This window comes from Dryobates pubescens, chromosome 2 (genome assembly GCF_014839835.1).
Source record: "Dryobates pubescens isolate bDryPub1 chromosome 2, bDryPub1.pri, whole genome shotgun sequence".
Classification (NCBI taxonomy): Eukaryota; Metazoa; Chordata; class Aves; order Piciformes; family Picidae; genus Dryobates; species Dryobates pubescens.
In genome coordinates, this window is record NC_071613.1 from 47,590,157 (window position 1) to 47,607,103 (window position 16,947).

Sequence of the window (16,947 nt, forward strand, 5' to 3'; positions counted from 1 at the left end):
AAAGAGTAAGTTATGTTACTGTTGCCAGCAGTATTAAGAACGATTAGAAAAGGTCTTCCAGCTTCAGCCTCGGATCTGTAGGTCACAAAGTGTCCTTCCTAATGGATAAATACAGTAATTCATCATCATCAGTCACCATCAGCATTGTTCCTTTTACTATCATATATTCATGAGCATTATTTGATGCAGCTGAGTGGAGCATAGAGGAAATGTATGATTAAAGTGGAAAGGGACAGAGTTTGAGGCAGTTGAGACTTCATGGCTAATGCATGGACTTGAAATACGACACAGGGCTTGTAAGTGTTACAAAGATGGTGCCAATGAGTTACAGCTCCCTGCTGGCAGGACACGGGCATTTGTAGCAACCAGTGTCTGTGTCTTCCAATGAAGTCTTAAGGGAAGTGTAATGTGTGAAGTACAGTCTTTTACACCTACAACTTTTTCCATAGGTCAGGCACATTTCAAAGCTCTATTAGTTTAACATTATAAATAAATAAATAAATAAATACAAGACACTTCTCTAGGGATCACATATTGCATTCAACCTTCTTACCACTATGGGAAGAAAGTCTGAATTCACATTTTCAAGTTAGGAACACATGCATGCAATCTCTGAATGCCCCCAAGTTATTAAAAAATGCTATGATGTTGGCTTTCAAATTCTAGAATAACATCAAACAACTTCTCAGTTTACTTTGAGAGTTCCTCCCTCTTGTTAATTACCAAAATAGCTTGCCTGAGGCAGTACCTTCAGTTGCAAGACACTGGAAGGAAATACAGAAAGCATGCTTAAAAGTAGCTAATACAATATGTATTTTCAAGTATCTGAGGCTACTATGTAACCTACATCATGGCTGAAATTGAGACAGCAGAGCCAAGAAGATTGCCCTGTTCCACAGGGGAGTGGTTTATGTACTACATTAAGTAATTCCTCTAATCCAGCTGCAAAGTGGAGGGCTCTACATGCTGAAAAATCAGGTGCTGTCTTCTGCAGCACAGATTCCCACACTTTTTTTTTTCAAAGGAAGACACAGAGAGCCTACAAAAGGTATGGAAACCACGAAGGGAGGGTACAAAGTGCAAGAGAGCATGAGCAACCATGATTGCCTTGCCCTATGTTGACCAACAGAGACCTCTTCAAGGTTGTTATTTAAACAAGTTCCTAGGGCAGAGGGTGGATCGAGCACTGGAAAGTTCTTTGTAAAGTTCTCTGTGTTAGGCAACTGAGTTTATGAAGAGAGACTCATTGATTCTGAGTTTGGGATGTACAGGGAAACACATGTACTACACAGCCACTTAAAATAAAGCTCATATGACTGTTCTCTCAAGCTACCTGAGATCCTATACATACACAAACTATTTACAAGAAGTCATATAAAATGATGTTTCACAAAGTACATGAGAAAACAAATCACAAAAAAAAGAGATCCTACTTGCCCCTGCTCCACAGAGCTCAGAGCAGAAGACTAGAAATGTAAAGAAGGAAAATGGGTTTCATGCTTTTTGTGCTCATCACCACAAATACATGACTGAACTACACTGAAAGAGATACATGGCAAAGAGAAACTGAATCGAAGCCAAACAGAGTGTTTGAAAGATGACACATCCCATGTCTTCCCCTAGAATTTAAATCCTCAACAACATTCCAAACCACCAGTTAATACATTTTCATGTATACTTGTGCTGATAGTCATATATCCAAGAGATACTGAAGGTCTGTAATACTTCTTTCTGGATCCAGCACAGATATAGTATGACATATATAGAATACATGAAATAGAATTTAAAAGTTAAAGCTAAGATTTAGATGTAAGTTCTTATTCTGGGCATAATAATATGACCTCATTTCTCCACTTTTATTGGCTTTTTTTACCTGATGTTTCTGGTGTTATGTTGAACCTTGCAAACCAGAGGGCTTGATATATTGCTGCAATAAAAAAAGTAAAAAGTTCTGGTAGGTTGGTAAGAAAGAAAAATGCAAAAGTCACTTTGGATTATGTACTTCAGCAGAATTTCTTATTTCAGCCTGCAGCCAGCTGTGAACACAACCAAGAGCAGGGGACATGGATTCAACTAACTAAATCTTTCAAGTTACTGGAACTGTGGTACATACAGGATTAAAGAGTTCAACTTTCTCCCTGACCTATCAAGTTCCAAATGACCTGTGTGGGGCAGGGGAGAGCCCTTTTACCTTGATAAAACCCCATTAAGACAAATACTGCTCTGGACAGACACAGCTATCCATCAACATTTTTCCTACTGCAAGATCAGTCTATCTTTGGGAAAAAGAAGTAAGGCAATAAAGGAAGACATAAGAACGTAAACCATTTTGGCTTCAGTCACTGAATAATAAGACACAGATTGTTCTCTTTTGCTCGGATGTGCTTTAAGAATATGCCCCTTCTTTCATGACCAGAGAAACTGGTCCTGAGACAGAGAAAATTCAACTCCTTAAATCAAGGCAGTGAGGCAAACAGTAGTTGGTTGCCCTTGTAGCTATACTAGGCATGCAATTTAAACGCTTACCAAATAATTTCCCTATTTAGTACAAAACAATACAGTCTGATGTCATTTTTCCTCACCTGTTTTTAAGCAGGTAAGGAATGCAGTAGATTCTAAAATGACATACAGTTAAAAAAGAAAAAAAAAATCTAGGGTTTCTTTTTTACTTATTTATTTTAAAATTGATTTTTAAAATACCTTAAGCTGGAAGATCAAGAGGGCTCATGAGAGAATGACTATAAATTTCAAAGGTCTGTCTTCTGCACAGACAAAGAACAGCAAGTAGCACCAGGTGGTGTAGATCATCTGGGTTTTTGTAAATAGACTGAAGCCTCACAAAAGTAATGCCTAGAGGAATTATCTTAGTTTTTCATCTGCAAAGGCAGCAACATTCACCAACCAACAAGTCATGCAATTACATTGTATTTTTCAAATATGTTGTGTCTGCTGACTACTGAATGGTTATGCCTTTTAAAAACGATCCCTGAACATCATTGTCCAAGACCCCAGGACGGTCCTTAAAAGCTACGATATGAAAACCACTATTTTTGGTACTCTCTAAGAGGAACTCAGAGAGGCACATTCACTCCTGACACAAGTGCTCAAGGGACAGAAGTCTGAGCACTTTGATAGAGCTTTCCAGAAATGAGCAGAAATGCAAGTAATTTACAGCTATTTTCCTTTTGACAGATGTATCATCTGAACATAAAACTGTCATTTTGGCAATAAATATGACTCATCATCTAGCAAAGAGTTGAGAGTAAATCTGGCTAATTTATCAGACTGATCACCAAAACATCAATAGCACTGTTAATGGAAGTTGTTATTAGATGCCTTGGTCCAGGGGAGGCTGGGTTTAAAAATGCCATCGGGAACACGCTGGATGTGAAGTTGTATCCAATTTGTTTATAAACCGATGGCTGTGGAGGCTTCAGACCATTTATCCAAGCTTTTATTTAAGTGGAGGGTCCCAGCCTGCTATAATTTGAAATTAAAGCTCAGGTCCCAAGCCTATACATTTACCACAAAGGCATCAACTTCAGCATGGCTATTCTCAGAGGTATATGTAAAAGCAGATTTTGAAATCAAGGAGATTTACACTCAAAAAATCTTGGTGTAATTCCTTGTTCTTTTTTGGACTTCCTACAGGACCGGACACTTCACTACCAAAAAAGATTTGCTGCTCCTACCTCAGGAAACCCTCTCGGTGCAGTTGTGGCTTCTTGTTAAAAGTAAATAAATAAACCACAGGTGTTGCTTGTAACAACACTAAAGGCTTACACAAGCTCCCCAAGCAAAATGCAGCATTAAACAAGAGTATTCTCACAGAGACAGATTTATGGAAGGCCCTAAGAAGGCTGCATTTTCCACTTGGAAAACTTGGGTGTACATATGAGCCCCTGTTTATTCTCCTCTCCATGCAACGCCGCAGCTGCAGCCCTCTAACTGCAACCACAAAAAGCCAAGAAAAAGCTTTGAACCCATAATATCTTCTGTTAGGATCACAGCCACATCCCACTACTGTGCTAAGAGTGGTTTCCAGCATAAACCTAGAGTCAGATCTGTCCTGCAGCCAAGCCCTGGCCAGGGCTGAACTATGATTATTTGGAATGTCTCTGGTGAGGAAAGGCTGAGGGACTTGGGACTTTTTAGTCTGAAGAAGAGCAGACTGAGGGGGGATTCCATCAATGCTGATCAATACTTAAAGGATGGGTATCAGGAGGATGGGATCAGGCTTTGTTCAGTGGTGCCCAGTGACAGGGCAAGGGGTAATGGGCACAAACTCAAACATCAGAAGTTCCATCTAAACATGAGGAGAAACTTCTTCAATTTATGGGTAACCAAGCCCTGGAGAGGCTGCCCAGAGAGGTGGTGGAGTGTCTGTCTCTGAAGACAGTCCAAACCCACGTGGATGTGTTCCTGTATGACCTTCCCTAGGTGAACCTGCCTTGGCAGAGGGGTTGGAATTGATGATCTCCAGAGGTCCCTTCCAACTGCTACCATTCTGTAATTCTGTGTGATTCTGGATCTCAGCTGCTGCAAAGGTGAGTGTGGCCTTGCTGTTCATAGAGATTCACCAAGCACAGCCTTACTGTACAGAGCTCACTGTAGGACTTTGGACTGCACCCTTATTAGCATTTAAAGCCACAGAAAGACTTGCCATCCATTAAGCTCAAGATTTTGCATGGGACATTGTTATATACAGTGTGAGGTCTCTAGCACCTTGGACAACGGGCAATCAAAGTTCATTCAGTGTCAACTTTAACCAAGAAAACCAAACCTGGTTTGGAAAAACACGATGCAGATATACAGGTCTTGACACTTAACCCCCCATGTAGCCTGACACAGCAGTGGACCACCTACCAACTCCAAAAGAGACTGAGAACTCCAGAGCATCTGGGTAATATTTCCATATTTAGGAGAAATTCCTAAATACATGCTGTAAGTTGAGAACTTACTGCTGTTCCTCATTATGGCCTAAAAGAGCAGTCAAACTGGTATTTTTTGGCATATAATGTTGAGCTGATTTCCAAAAGACTTCCACCTCCAACAACAGAAAAAGCATTCTGGCAATTCAACATGTCTGAATTGAATAGAAAGAAATAAAGATTGCTCAAGTTCAAGTACTTTCTGTTCCATCGAAAAGCAGTATCCCTCTAAAGCAAAACCATGTCCCTGAAATTTACGAGCTCTGTGAACCTCTGAGACCATTTAAAGTGATCTTGGCTTTTCCATAAATTCTAGTATTCACATGACATCTCAGTACTGATGGAAGTTACCCATCTTTTTCAGATAATGTAACTTAAGCAATTAAGAAGACTCTGCAAGCTCAAATGTATTATTAGTATTACACGAAAATGTGTCATTATGTACAGACTTCTCAGCAAAAAGCATATATTTGCAAGTTTATTTGAATGAATGGGTTCACTAATTCTGGAAGGGGAAAGCCAGAAGCACAACATGCAGCCTGGCTGTGGGTGTAGGACTGGACACTAGGGTATAGGCTTTCTAAAGCATAACTGTGCACAGCAGCTTTCACTGTTGGCGTTTTTCACCCAGTTTGAGTGTACCAGGGGGAAATTAAGCTCTGTAGATGCACTTAACAGAGACTGGCATTGTGAAATGCGCCTCCCCACGTCCTGCCAGCCCCATCCCGCATGCAGGAACCCAAAACAGAGAGTGGAGGGTACTGACAAAATGCAAAACCCCTCCGTCTCGGAATACCGCCAGAGTTGGCACATTTGTAGGTGTTTGCGGGAGGTAGAGGGCGACCTGAGCCGTGGGGCCTCGCCGGCGGGCGGGAGAGCAGGTGCATAGCTCCGGCTTCACCACGCCGCCCCGCACCCAGCCCTGCGGCAGAGGGTACCGAAGGGTCTGCATCGGGGGTCTCGTTGGGAGCACACGCAGCACTATCCCTCCTCATGCCCTAGCGCTACCGCCTCAGAGCAACAGCTACGGCGGTCTGGTAGTGAAAACTTCGATTTTATGATGAAGACATCCAAGTTCAGCTGCTCCCCCATCACCCATCCCGATAGCCAACCGAGACTCGCCCCTTTCCATAGCGATCCAGTGCCCAGGGGCATCAGTAACCCTGCCAGCCCTGCACCCGCCAGTCGGCGGGGAGGCATCCGTCGGGCCGACAGATGTGACCACCGCCTGGGCGCTGTCAAAAACCCTCCGGCAATCATCGTCGGCCCCGCGGGGCCGCTCACGGCCCACCGCGGACCGGGCGGCGATGAGGAGCGCGGGCCCGCGCTGTGGCGGGCAGCACCCCCGCGAGTACAGGGAAACCCCCGCGCCCCGCTCCCGGGCGCATCGGACCACACCGCCACCGGCAGCCTCGACACACACCACATGTGCCACCGCTGCTTTCCCGGCCCTCGAGGCCGGCAGCCCCGTCTCGGCGCCGCTGGAAGCGTAGGATCCTCCCAGCTCTTGTGCCTCCCCCCGGCTCAACTCGCGGGGAAGCGGAGCGCAAACTCCTGCGGGACCCACTGACGCCAGGGGCCGGGGCTGACCGACCTCCAGCTCCGAGGTGAGCAAGGCTGGGTCCTCTCCGAGTGATCCAGCCGCTCCCCCTGCATTCCCCGAGGCGGCTCCGTGGGGGTCCCACTTCCTCCAGCCGACCTGCTCCCAGGGCACCCGCACAACCCCCCGGACTTTTTACCCTGCTCCGCACAACTTCTCTGGGACGTCAGCTGTCCCCCCCATATCCTCACCGGTCTGTCCATCCCCCGGCCCCCCAGCGCCTCCCGCCACGGGTCCCACCTGGTCGGGCTGCGGCGGCGGCGGGTTCCCCCTGCCGCCCGGGTGCGCCGGCTGCTCCTTCATGGCTGTCATCGCAGGGGGCTCGGCTCGACTCAGCTCGCCGCCTCTCACTGCCGTTGCGGCCCCGGGCACCCCTCCCTCGGCGCCAGCCGCATGACACCAGCCTCCCCTGGAAGTGGCGCGGCAGAGAAGGAGGAGGAGAAAGGGGAAGACGGGCGGGGGGCGCGGAGCTGCCGCTGCCGCCGCCGCCCGCTACCGCAGTGCCCCGCTGCGCCGATGCTCAGGGGGTGCCCGGCCCCGCGGTGACCGCTGCCGCCGTGCCCCGCGCCGGGATACAGCCGCGCATCACCGCCGGGCGCCGGCCGCGGAGCGCCCCGCGGCGGGCACTCTCTGCCCGCCCGCCCCGCTCGGCGCTCCTCCGCCCCGCTCCGCTCCCCTCCGCTCCGCCCGCCGTGGGCCGGCCCGCCTCGGCCCGCCGCCACCAGCAGGTGTCACAGCGGTTCCCGCCGGCCCGGGAGAGACCATCCGCGCCCCTGCTACGGGGGCGTCGCTACCGGCTGCGGTGGGGCCGCGCTGCCCGCCCCTCCTATAGCTACCGCCCCGCAGGGACCGGCCCCGGCCCGGCGGGGGCTTTCCCCGAGCTCACCCGGTTGCTGCTGCCCCGCCGGCAGAGAGAAAACATGAGGTAGAGTAAAGGGGGGGAAAAGGGGAAAGGGCGCACAGTCGTGCTATTGGATTTCATGTGATGTTTCTTGCCCCCCACAGCTCCAACCGCCCCACCACGGGCAGGGCAGGATCTGCCCACCGCGGTGCAGGCTAGCCACTGCTTTTCAGCAGCGATCCACCCACCAGCTAAAGGTGGGGCTCCCATACGGCAATGTCCCCTAGCTTGAGGAGCTCACCATGGGGCATCACAGCCCTTGTTTTCACGAAGGTACTCATCTTACGAAGGCCATGGCTGTAACAGGGGTCTGGAGTACCCATTTTTGCTAAACTCGGCAAAGGAAGCCCTCATACTGAGCTAGGAAAAAGAGACAACTTCAGGAAGACCTGAGTCCCAAATCTGCATCATCAGTTGGCTTCAACCTCGTGGGTTTTGGTTTGTTTGGTTTTTTTAAAGATACACATTTATAAAGACATCCTTTCATAAGGAGACCATCTATTATTTCTAACCAGCAAGAAGAAACAGTTGAAAATGTGGAGGTAGCTGCTGACTCAAGGAAGTGAACAAAGAAGAAGAATCTCAAACAACAGCAAGTGATACACCGAGCCTTGGATTGGGCTGTTTGTTAATTCAGGTGTTTTGTGATCCAGCTCACAGCTGAATCACAGAATGCTAGATTGTCACTGTGGAGGAGCTAGTGTGCTGGGTCAGGGATGCACAGCTGATGGGAGCAGCCCCAGTGCTCTCTTAGCCAGCTTGGGTCCTAAGAGACTTCTGAATAGAAGGCAACTTGTCAGCACAAAATGAGAGAAGTGTTTGATCTTTTAAGTATTTATTTTTTTCTCAAACCTGACAAGAAAGATTAGTTCTGATTCGATGGTCAGTGCAATTTATAGAAAGGACACTGAAACTCTTGAATGTGTCCAGAGAAGGGCAACAAGGCTGCGGAGGGGCCTCGAGCACAAGCCCTATGAGGAGAGGCTGAGGGAGCTGGGGTTGTTTAGCCTGCAGAAGAGAAGGCTCAGAGGAGACCTTATTGCTCTCTACAACTACCTGAAGGGAGGTGGTAGCCAGGAGGGGATTGGTCTCTTTTCCCAGGCAACCAGCAGCAGAACAAGAGGACACAGTCTCAAGTTGTGCCAAGGGAAGTTTAGGCTCGAGGGAAGGAGAAAGTTCTTCACAGAGAGAGTTGTTAGCTGTTGGAATGTGCTGCCCAGGGAGGTGGTGGAGTCACCATCCCTGAGGGATTCAAGAGGGGATTAGACGTGGCACTTGGTGCCATGGTTTAGTAGTCATGAGGTCTTGGGTGACAGGTTGGACTTGATGACCTTTGAGGTCTTTTCCAACCTTATTGATTCTATGATTTCAACAGGTTAGAATGGAACAGGAAGATAAGAAAGAACTGAGGAATTACAGAGCAGTCAGCCACAGAACACAGAGCACTGAGAAATTTCTATCCTCCTGTATCATCCACCACTGTGCTGACCCCTCAAATCAACACACACACAAGTTCTCTTGAAGTCCCAATAAAAGTTAAAGAAAAATAATCAAATTGCTTTTATAAACACCTAGGCAAAAACTAGAAGACAAATAATGCCTACCATTAATCTGTCAAAAGCAGGTCATGTCAAACAAATCTAATTTCTTTCTTTAATAGGGTAACAAGACTGTGGATGGGAGAGCAATAAATGTCATCTATCTGGATTCATAATGGCTTCCAGCACCAGGTTTCAGGACAGTTTTGTGCAGTAGAGGGAAACATAATCTGAGTAAAAGTAAACCAGTTCTCTACAAACCACTCTCCACCACATAATTTCCAGGAGCCCACAGACACAACACAAGGCTACAGCACTTGGGTTCCTCAATGATCCATCCTCATGGGGTTTCCCATTTCCATCAGCACCAGGGTAATTGAGCACACTATGCTGACAAACATTAGATTCACAAACTGAATGAAGCTGGGGAGGATGCCAAGAATGTTGGAAGATGCCATCAGAGTTAAATGTGATCTTGACAGACATAAAGACTCGTGTGCAGCTCAGTAAGGATGCGTGCAAGGAACTCTGTGAGGTATGGAGAGCAGGTTAGATCACATTGTCAAACGAGGAAAGGATGTTACAGAGGATCTCAAGATTGCAACTGTCCTGCCATGGTGAACCAGACAAATAGTGCACTGTGATGGACAAGCAGGACTATGGCTACCGCAGCTCATGGAGAAATCCTGCCTTTGTCAGCTCTGGCACAGCATCTGTTGAGTACACGGGCCAAGATCAGGGAATGCACAGTGACACAGCCATGTGTAAAGGAGAATCAAAGGTGAGGCAAGCACGTGCTCTGAAGGAAAAATGAATATCATTTGGATCAGTTAAGGTGACAAAACTGGGGATAGATATGGAAACAATGTTCAAATTATTAAAAGATACTACCAAACAGTTAATAGAATAGAATAGAATAAACCAGGTTGGAAGAGACCTTCAAGATCATCGCGTCCAACCCATCAACCAATCCAACACCGCCCAAACAACTAACCCACGGCACCAAGCACCCCATCAAGTCTTCTCCTGAAAACCTCCAGTGATGGCGACTCCACCACCTCCCCAGGCAGCCCATTCCAATGGGCAATCACTCTTTCTGTATAGAACTTTTTTCTAACATCCAGCCTGAACCTCCCTTGGCACAGCCTGAGACTGTGTCCTCTTGTTCTGGTACTGCTTGCCTGGGAGAAGAGACCAACATCCATCTGTCCACAACCTCCCTTCAGGTAGTTGTAGTACATGGTTGTGTAGTTGTGTACATGGTTGAATAAACTGCAACAGGTTTTAAAAGCAGAAAGAAAGATTTGGGGTAAACATTAGGAAAAGACCATTATTATTTCCAAAGGTGGGGGGAAGGCAAAGCCATGGACTGGGTTGTTGTCAAACCAGGATAGTTGCCTTAGAACGTTTGGGTGCCTCCAGCCCTGGAAGCTGATAAAATGCATGTTCTGGAGCTATATGAGTATAGTTGGTGTTGCTGAGGGCAGAATTGTTTAACTGACTCAATCTCTTTCTATGGCTGGCTTCACAATTCCTTTCTAGCATGATACTGAGAACTACACACAGCCCCCCACATGAGATCCGGCTGCAAGAGCCTGCAGCGAGGACTTGGACTGCTCCCCATGGGGGTCAGCCTGCACAGCTGCTTGCTTTCAGCTCAGGCACAGGCATCCTGTGCTCCTCTTCACATCAACTCTGCCCTTACCTCTCCATTTCATATCCCTGTTTTCTCTCTTATAATTCATTATTTCCCTAACTTCTGTACCCTTGCTGCCATCAGTCCTATCCCTTTAACTTCCTGCCCTCTGCCGCTCTTTCTTTTGGTATAATAATGTCGCTATACAAAGAAAAAGCAAAAGGGTGACCAAGATGGCATTTTCTGCCAATACCTATTGCTTTGCTTTACCTCTGCACAGCAGCCCTTACTGCCAGTCCTGCCTGTGCCTTGGCTGCATTCTGTAGCACTTGGGGTTGTATTCTAAGCAATGCATATCAGGGAGATTTAGATTTTGCCTGTGGCCTCTAGGTGCTACAGTAATACAAATAATAAGTCTTAGAAGCAGACATGTTCTGATTCATGCTGTTTATGGCACAGGTCTAGTGCAACTCCACTAATTACTGAGACCCCATCAGAGCTGAAGAACTCTGATGATTTAGGCTTTGAATGGGCATGTTTCAAAAGAGATTAATTTTAGCTTGTTTTTGACGACATTCATTGTGATGGAGTTCAACTATTAATCAAGAAGGAAAAAGACATTAGCAATCAGTCTCAGCTCAGACACTGCAGCTCCCACCCCAGCTCCAAGGGCATGGGAGTGATGAACACACGGCACAAACACAGCCTTTGGCACTCAGGGCTGCTCTCAATAACTCCTCCAGCCTGAAGTGGGAGCTGTCCAAAAGAGTAGTAAACCAGGGTTTCTTCAGAGAGAAAAGGGAGAATTCTCACTTGTGATACCCTGGTATGCGCTATTGGCACATATGTCCAGGCCATTTGTGCCTCTTTTTCTGGCTTATTTACTGCCTGTTCAAAATCAGCGCTAGGTATTAGTCTGCTATGTCAAGAAAACAGCTATATTATTAAGTCACCATGTGGCACAAGCTGGAATGATCAAATAATGCTCTGATGGAGCTGATACTTAATGTGGAAGACAAAATAATCACGTTACATTGACTCATGCACCCAGATCTTGTGCCTGATAAGGAAGACAGAGGAAATTACAAGGAGTCTGTAACATAACATTTCAGTTGATTTGAATTAATGTAATGACTCTGTAAAGAACTGATCAAGAGCATAATTCCATTTCTTTTTGCAGCTATTTCACCCAAGCCTAAAGTGCTTTCCCTGATGCTATAAGGCAGTTTGGTGAAAATGATGCAAGAAACTACCATAAATATTCTACATCTCAATTGCTTTTACCCTTATGGTATCAGTTTTAGCACCAAGCTCCAGTTTCAAAGATGTGTCCTATTAATGGCTGTAGAACAACTGGCCTTTTCAGCAACTCAAAGGAGTTTTGAGAAGTCATTTGCTAGAAATCACCCAAATAATAGCTGGTATGGGGTGTAGTGAAAAATTGGAGAATTAATTTAACATCTCCAAAGAATCAATATTCTGAATCAACAAACAAGTGTTCAAAAATAATGTCAAGAGGGTTGCTCAAATAGTATGAGTTTTGGTACTAATTTTTAAAAGGTTAGCTAAGACTCAGTGTGTTTGCAGCCAATCCCCCAGACTCCACCCCCAAAATCCTCATGTTTCAAATAATTCTGATTTATACACACCAACAACCAGCATGCATGACCTTTATGAAACTTGTGCTTCATATGTCAGTGCACTATAGTTCTAAAACCTCACAGTGAGTACATGGCGAATGAATAGCCAGGCTTTTTTTAGCCCAGTTGCTACAGCTTTGAAAGGAATCGGAGATCCATAATCAGAGTATATTCATGAGATCTGATTTGAAAAAGCCACCAACAAGCTCTCAAGCTAGACCTTACAGCTTTCATAAACACATCAGCACTGGGCTGCACAGAGGCTGTTGATTATATGACAGGAGGCTTTTCTCCTCAGGTTATAAGAGCCTGGAAAGTAAAGCTGCTACCAAGTGAACTTTCAGGCTAGAGGTGGCTGACAATCTTTTGATATCAACTGTCTTCATGGTAAAAACCCCAGACATCGTAGGAATGGGTCAGCTGGATGGAAAAGTTGTAATGGCCTTCTTTATTTTTATGGAAATGCTTATAATTAGCAATCATGCTGTATTTACATCTCCACTGGGCTTTATGCTTATTAATTACACAGTGATGAGTGCCATGTAAAATACACAGAAAATACACTACCCTTTGCAGTTTGGTTCTTTGAAACTCTGCCACGAAGTCAATTTATTGAGATCAAAGATCCTTGAGATCAGCTCTGCCCTAAAAGTTCAGGTTTGTATCTCACTTGTGTGGTGGGTTGAAGTCTCCCCCCAGCATTTCTGCTCGAAATCTGCAGCTAAATTTCAAAGGCATAGCCTAAAACCACCACAACTTGGTAGCAGCCTTACTGCTCAGGCTTTTATAACTGAGGAGAAGAGCCTCCCATCATATACCTCACAGATTCTATGCAGCCCACCACTGATGTTTATGAAAGCTGTAATGTCATAGTTTGAGAGCTTGTCAGTGGCTTTTTCAAATCAGATCTTATGAATATACTCTGATTATGTATTTCTGATTCCTCTTAAAGCTCTAGCAACTGGGCTAAAAAAAATTCCTTGAAATGATAAAGGTGAATTTAAAAGTCAAATCATAGTGACCAAAACCCAAGAAAAGCTAAAGTTCATTACTGGTGTTTTAAGTGCAGCTGTGGGTTTGCTAAAACTAAAAACACTTGTCCAGAGAAGAACCACTCTGAGGCACATAAACCTGAGAGCCAGACAAAATGTGGGTTTATATAGAATGCTTTTTAAAGTTGTGGTTTTAAATGACAGTATATTTGAACTTTGTTTCTTAAGAAACTCTTTGAGAGAGAAAATCCAAAGTACCCTTCTGCATTCAGAAACACATTATATTCTAATACCTGCTTCAGTGAAAGGCTATTTTCTTTTTATGTTTCTCTCCTTGTCTTGTTTCAGAAAAAAAACAATCAATGCAAACACTGAGTTAATACAAATAAATGCAAAGATATTCCAGTAGGAAACTTAACAGGACTTAATAAAACACATGTGCAAATACTTCACCAAAATTATACAGAACAGGACTACATTTCCAAAAATATCCCTCATTAAGCAACAAAAATCACAGCCACAGCAGTCACAAGTGTTTGGAGGAATAGTTCATAAAAGAAGAACACAGGAGCTGTGATCTAGTTGAGGATGCCCCCTGCTTAATGCAGAAGGGGTTGGACTAGATGATTTTCGAAGGTCCCTTCCAAATCAGACCATTCTATGAGTCTATGATTCTATGATTGATTCTATGATTCTATTTCAGATCTATGGCATCCCCTCTTGATTACCTGATGTATGGGATCATAAATCACAAGAGTTGCTAAGAGAACCAGAGGTAGACGATCATTTGCATCTGAGATCACAGCATGAAACTGGGATGCAGGTGGCTACTATCATCACCATGTGCCACTGTAGATGTCCTGAGCTATAACTACATTGACCTGGTCCTGCAAGACCTTCCTCTCTGTATGTGCCATAGCCAGAAGCCAGGCATGGCTTTATATGAAGTATCTATGGCTAGGGGGAGGAATTTCCACATTCAGAGGAAAGCTTTTAGTTGTTGTAATATAGAATAGAATAGAATAGAATAGAATAGAATAGAATAGAATAGAATAGAATAGAATAGAATAGAATAGAATAGAACCAGAGCAGGTTGGAAGCTTTATGATATTCATAAAATACTTCTTTTTAGCAATATAGCAAGGAGCAAATGTGCAAAACATAACTATGAAGTGAAAAACAAGACTAATATTTTGGCAACAATACTTGTTCAAAGTTCAAAAGGCAGACATACCCTACTCCAGAGGTCTCTGTGAAGTAATACTGTACAAATGGATTAGTGGATTTTAAATCCTAACAGTAGCTTAAAGCAAAAGATCCTGATTAAAATCTCACAAGCAGTGCACTAGTATAAAAATAGCACTACTTGTGCTTATCACTAAAACTGTTTTTTACTCAAGAAAGCAGTTATAAAAGTCATGGCAGTTATAAAAGTTATGGATTAGGCTGAGAAGAGGAAAAACTACATCTTGGATTTTGAAACATATTTCCTCTTCCTTAGCCATTGCACTGTCTCTCTAATCTGGCAAAAGTTAATCAATTACCCCTCACCCATGAAGAACTGCTATAGCAAAGCTTGCATATAATAACTTTGACTAACTTTGTAATTCTTAGACACACCTGAATTTGAGGGGGGAAATAGTACAATTTGTACTGAGGATCAATCTGCAAACCAAAAAAATAAGAAGGTTCAGATTGTTACAGTTCTCTTGATGCATATTTGCAGTAAAATAATCTGACTCCAGAAATAGAAATGTATTGTAAGAAAACATACAGTATATATTATATATAATATAAATAAATATATATGCTGACAAATCTGCCAACTTTTAAAGATTTAATCAGATTGAATTTGGCCAATATATGCCTGGCCCCATACTGACACAGCTGAAAACCCAGATATCTAGAAAAAAGCAAAAAGACACTAGTGTAAGCTCATGTTTGAAACCACAAGTGGCAAGACTGATTTTCTTTTTCCTTGGCTATTCTTCAAAGAACAAAGAGGGCAAATGGCATCCTGGCCTGCATCAGAAACAGTGTGGCCAGCAGGAGTGGGGAAGTCATTCCGCCCCTGTACACTGCACTGGTTAGGCTGCACCTCGAGTGCTGTGTTCAGTTCTGGGCCTCTCAGTTTAGGAAGGATGTTGACTTGCTGGAGCGTGTCCAGAGAAAGGCAACAAAGTTGGTGAGGGGTTTGGAACACAAGCCCTGTGAGGAGAGGCTGAGGGAGCTGAGGTTGCTTAGCCTGGAGAAGAGGAGACTCAGGGGTGACCTTATTGCTCTCTACAACTACCTGAAGGGAAGTTGTAGACAGGTGGAGGTTGGTCTCTTCTCCCAGGCACCCAGTACCAGAACAAGAGGACACAGTCTCAGGCTGCACCAGGGGAGGTTTAGGCTGGATGTTAGGAAGAAGTTCTATACAGAGAGAGTGATTGGCCATTGGAATGGGCTGCCTGGGGAGGTGGTGGAGTCACCATCATTGGAGGTGCTCAGGAGGAGACTTGATAGGGTGCTTGGTGTCATATACAAGAAATACATACATACATAGAATACATACATAGAATAAACCAGTTTGGAAGAGACCTTCAAGATCATCGCGTCCAACCCATCAACCAATCCAACACCACCCAAACAACTAACCCATGGCACCAAGCACCCCATCAAGTCTTCTCCTGAAAACCTCCAATGATGGCGACTCCACCACCTCCACCACCTCCCCAGGCAGCCCATTCCAATTGCTGCCATGGTTTAGTTGATTAGGTGGTGTTGTATTGGTTGATGGGTTGGACGTGATGATCTTGAAGGTCTTTTCCAACCTGGTTTATTCTATACTATTCGTACAGCACTCATGTACAGTAACATGAAATGGTTCATTGGGGATCTCCTGTCTTATACCGCAGCTTACAAAAACAAAACTGGCATATTCAGGAGCTGAAATTTCCTTACTGCTCTTGAAAAACTTGTCAGATTCACAGACATTTAACCATGGGGGATGATCCTAGGAAGTAAGTGCGATAATAAAAAAAGACTCAATAGATTCAGCACTTATTTATCAATAAAAATTTTACCCAGATTGAATGCTTCAATTAATTGAGCAACTTTGAAAATGTTGCCCTTAAACCACACAGAAGTCAACTGGGATGGATCAGAAAGCCCCAGTTTCATTTGCTAATTTGAGGAGTTGAGATGAGGAAGAGTGGGATGACAAGGGAAAAAAAAAAAAGAAAGAACAAGGGGATTTAAAAATTGAAATAGAATCTTAATTATATGCCATAACCAACAATAAAATCAAATTTCAGGGGGGAAAAAGTTAAAATTTTTAATAGCACTGAAATATTTCCCTATCACTGAGGCAAAATGATACATTTTCCCTATTATATTATTTAATTAAGCTTCATTATCTATATTACATGGAAGTGATATGATGTTAGTTTTACTTCATTGCAAAAGTCAAAATTAATTTAAGGCAGAAAGTTAAGGAAAACATTCTAATACCAATACCAATTATTCTCTGCCCCTTTTCTACAGTTTTGCATAAATCTCTATAACTCTCTGACCCTCTTTATCAGATTTCTTTCTTGCAGGATGATTGCCCTCTGAAATATCTTCCACCCAGCTCTAATTCCCTCTACAACTAAACCAGTAAGACTTAGGATGCTAGCAACTATTAAACCCCAATTTTCTGTTGAGAATTATATTTTCCTTTGAA

The 16,947-nt window shown here is 44.3% G+C and overlaps 1 protein-coding gene across 2 annotated transcripts in view; it reads right to left on the minus strand.

The window, feature by feature from the left end:
- Positions 1 to 16,947, minus strand: part of DPP10 (dipeptidyl peptidase like 10) — a 592,658-nt gene that overhangs the window by 319,253 nt on the left and 256,458 nt on the right. Inside the window, exon 1 of one of the 2 annotated variants that reach the window (XM_054176823.1) lies at positions 6,772 to 7,006. The exons of the other annotated variant lie outside the window; for it this stretch is intronic. Within the exon in view, the coding sequence (XP_054032798.1) occupies positions 6,772 to 6,843 (72 nt within the window). The 5' untranslated portion in view covers positions 6,844 to 7,006. Of the gene's footprint in view, positions 1 to 6,771; positions 7,007 to 16,947 lie in introns of those variants that run through there. 2 annotated transcript variants of the gene reach the window in all.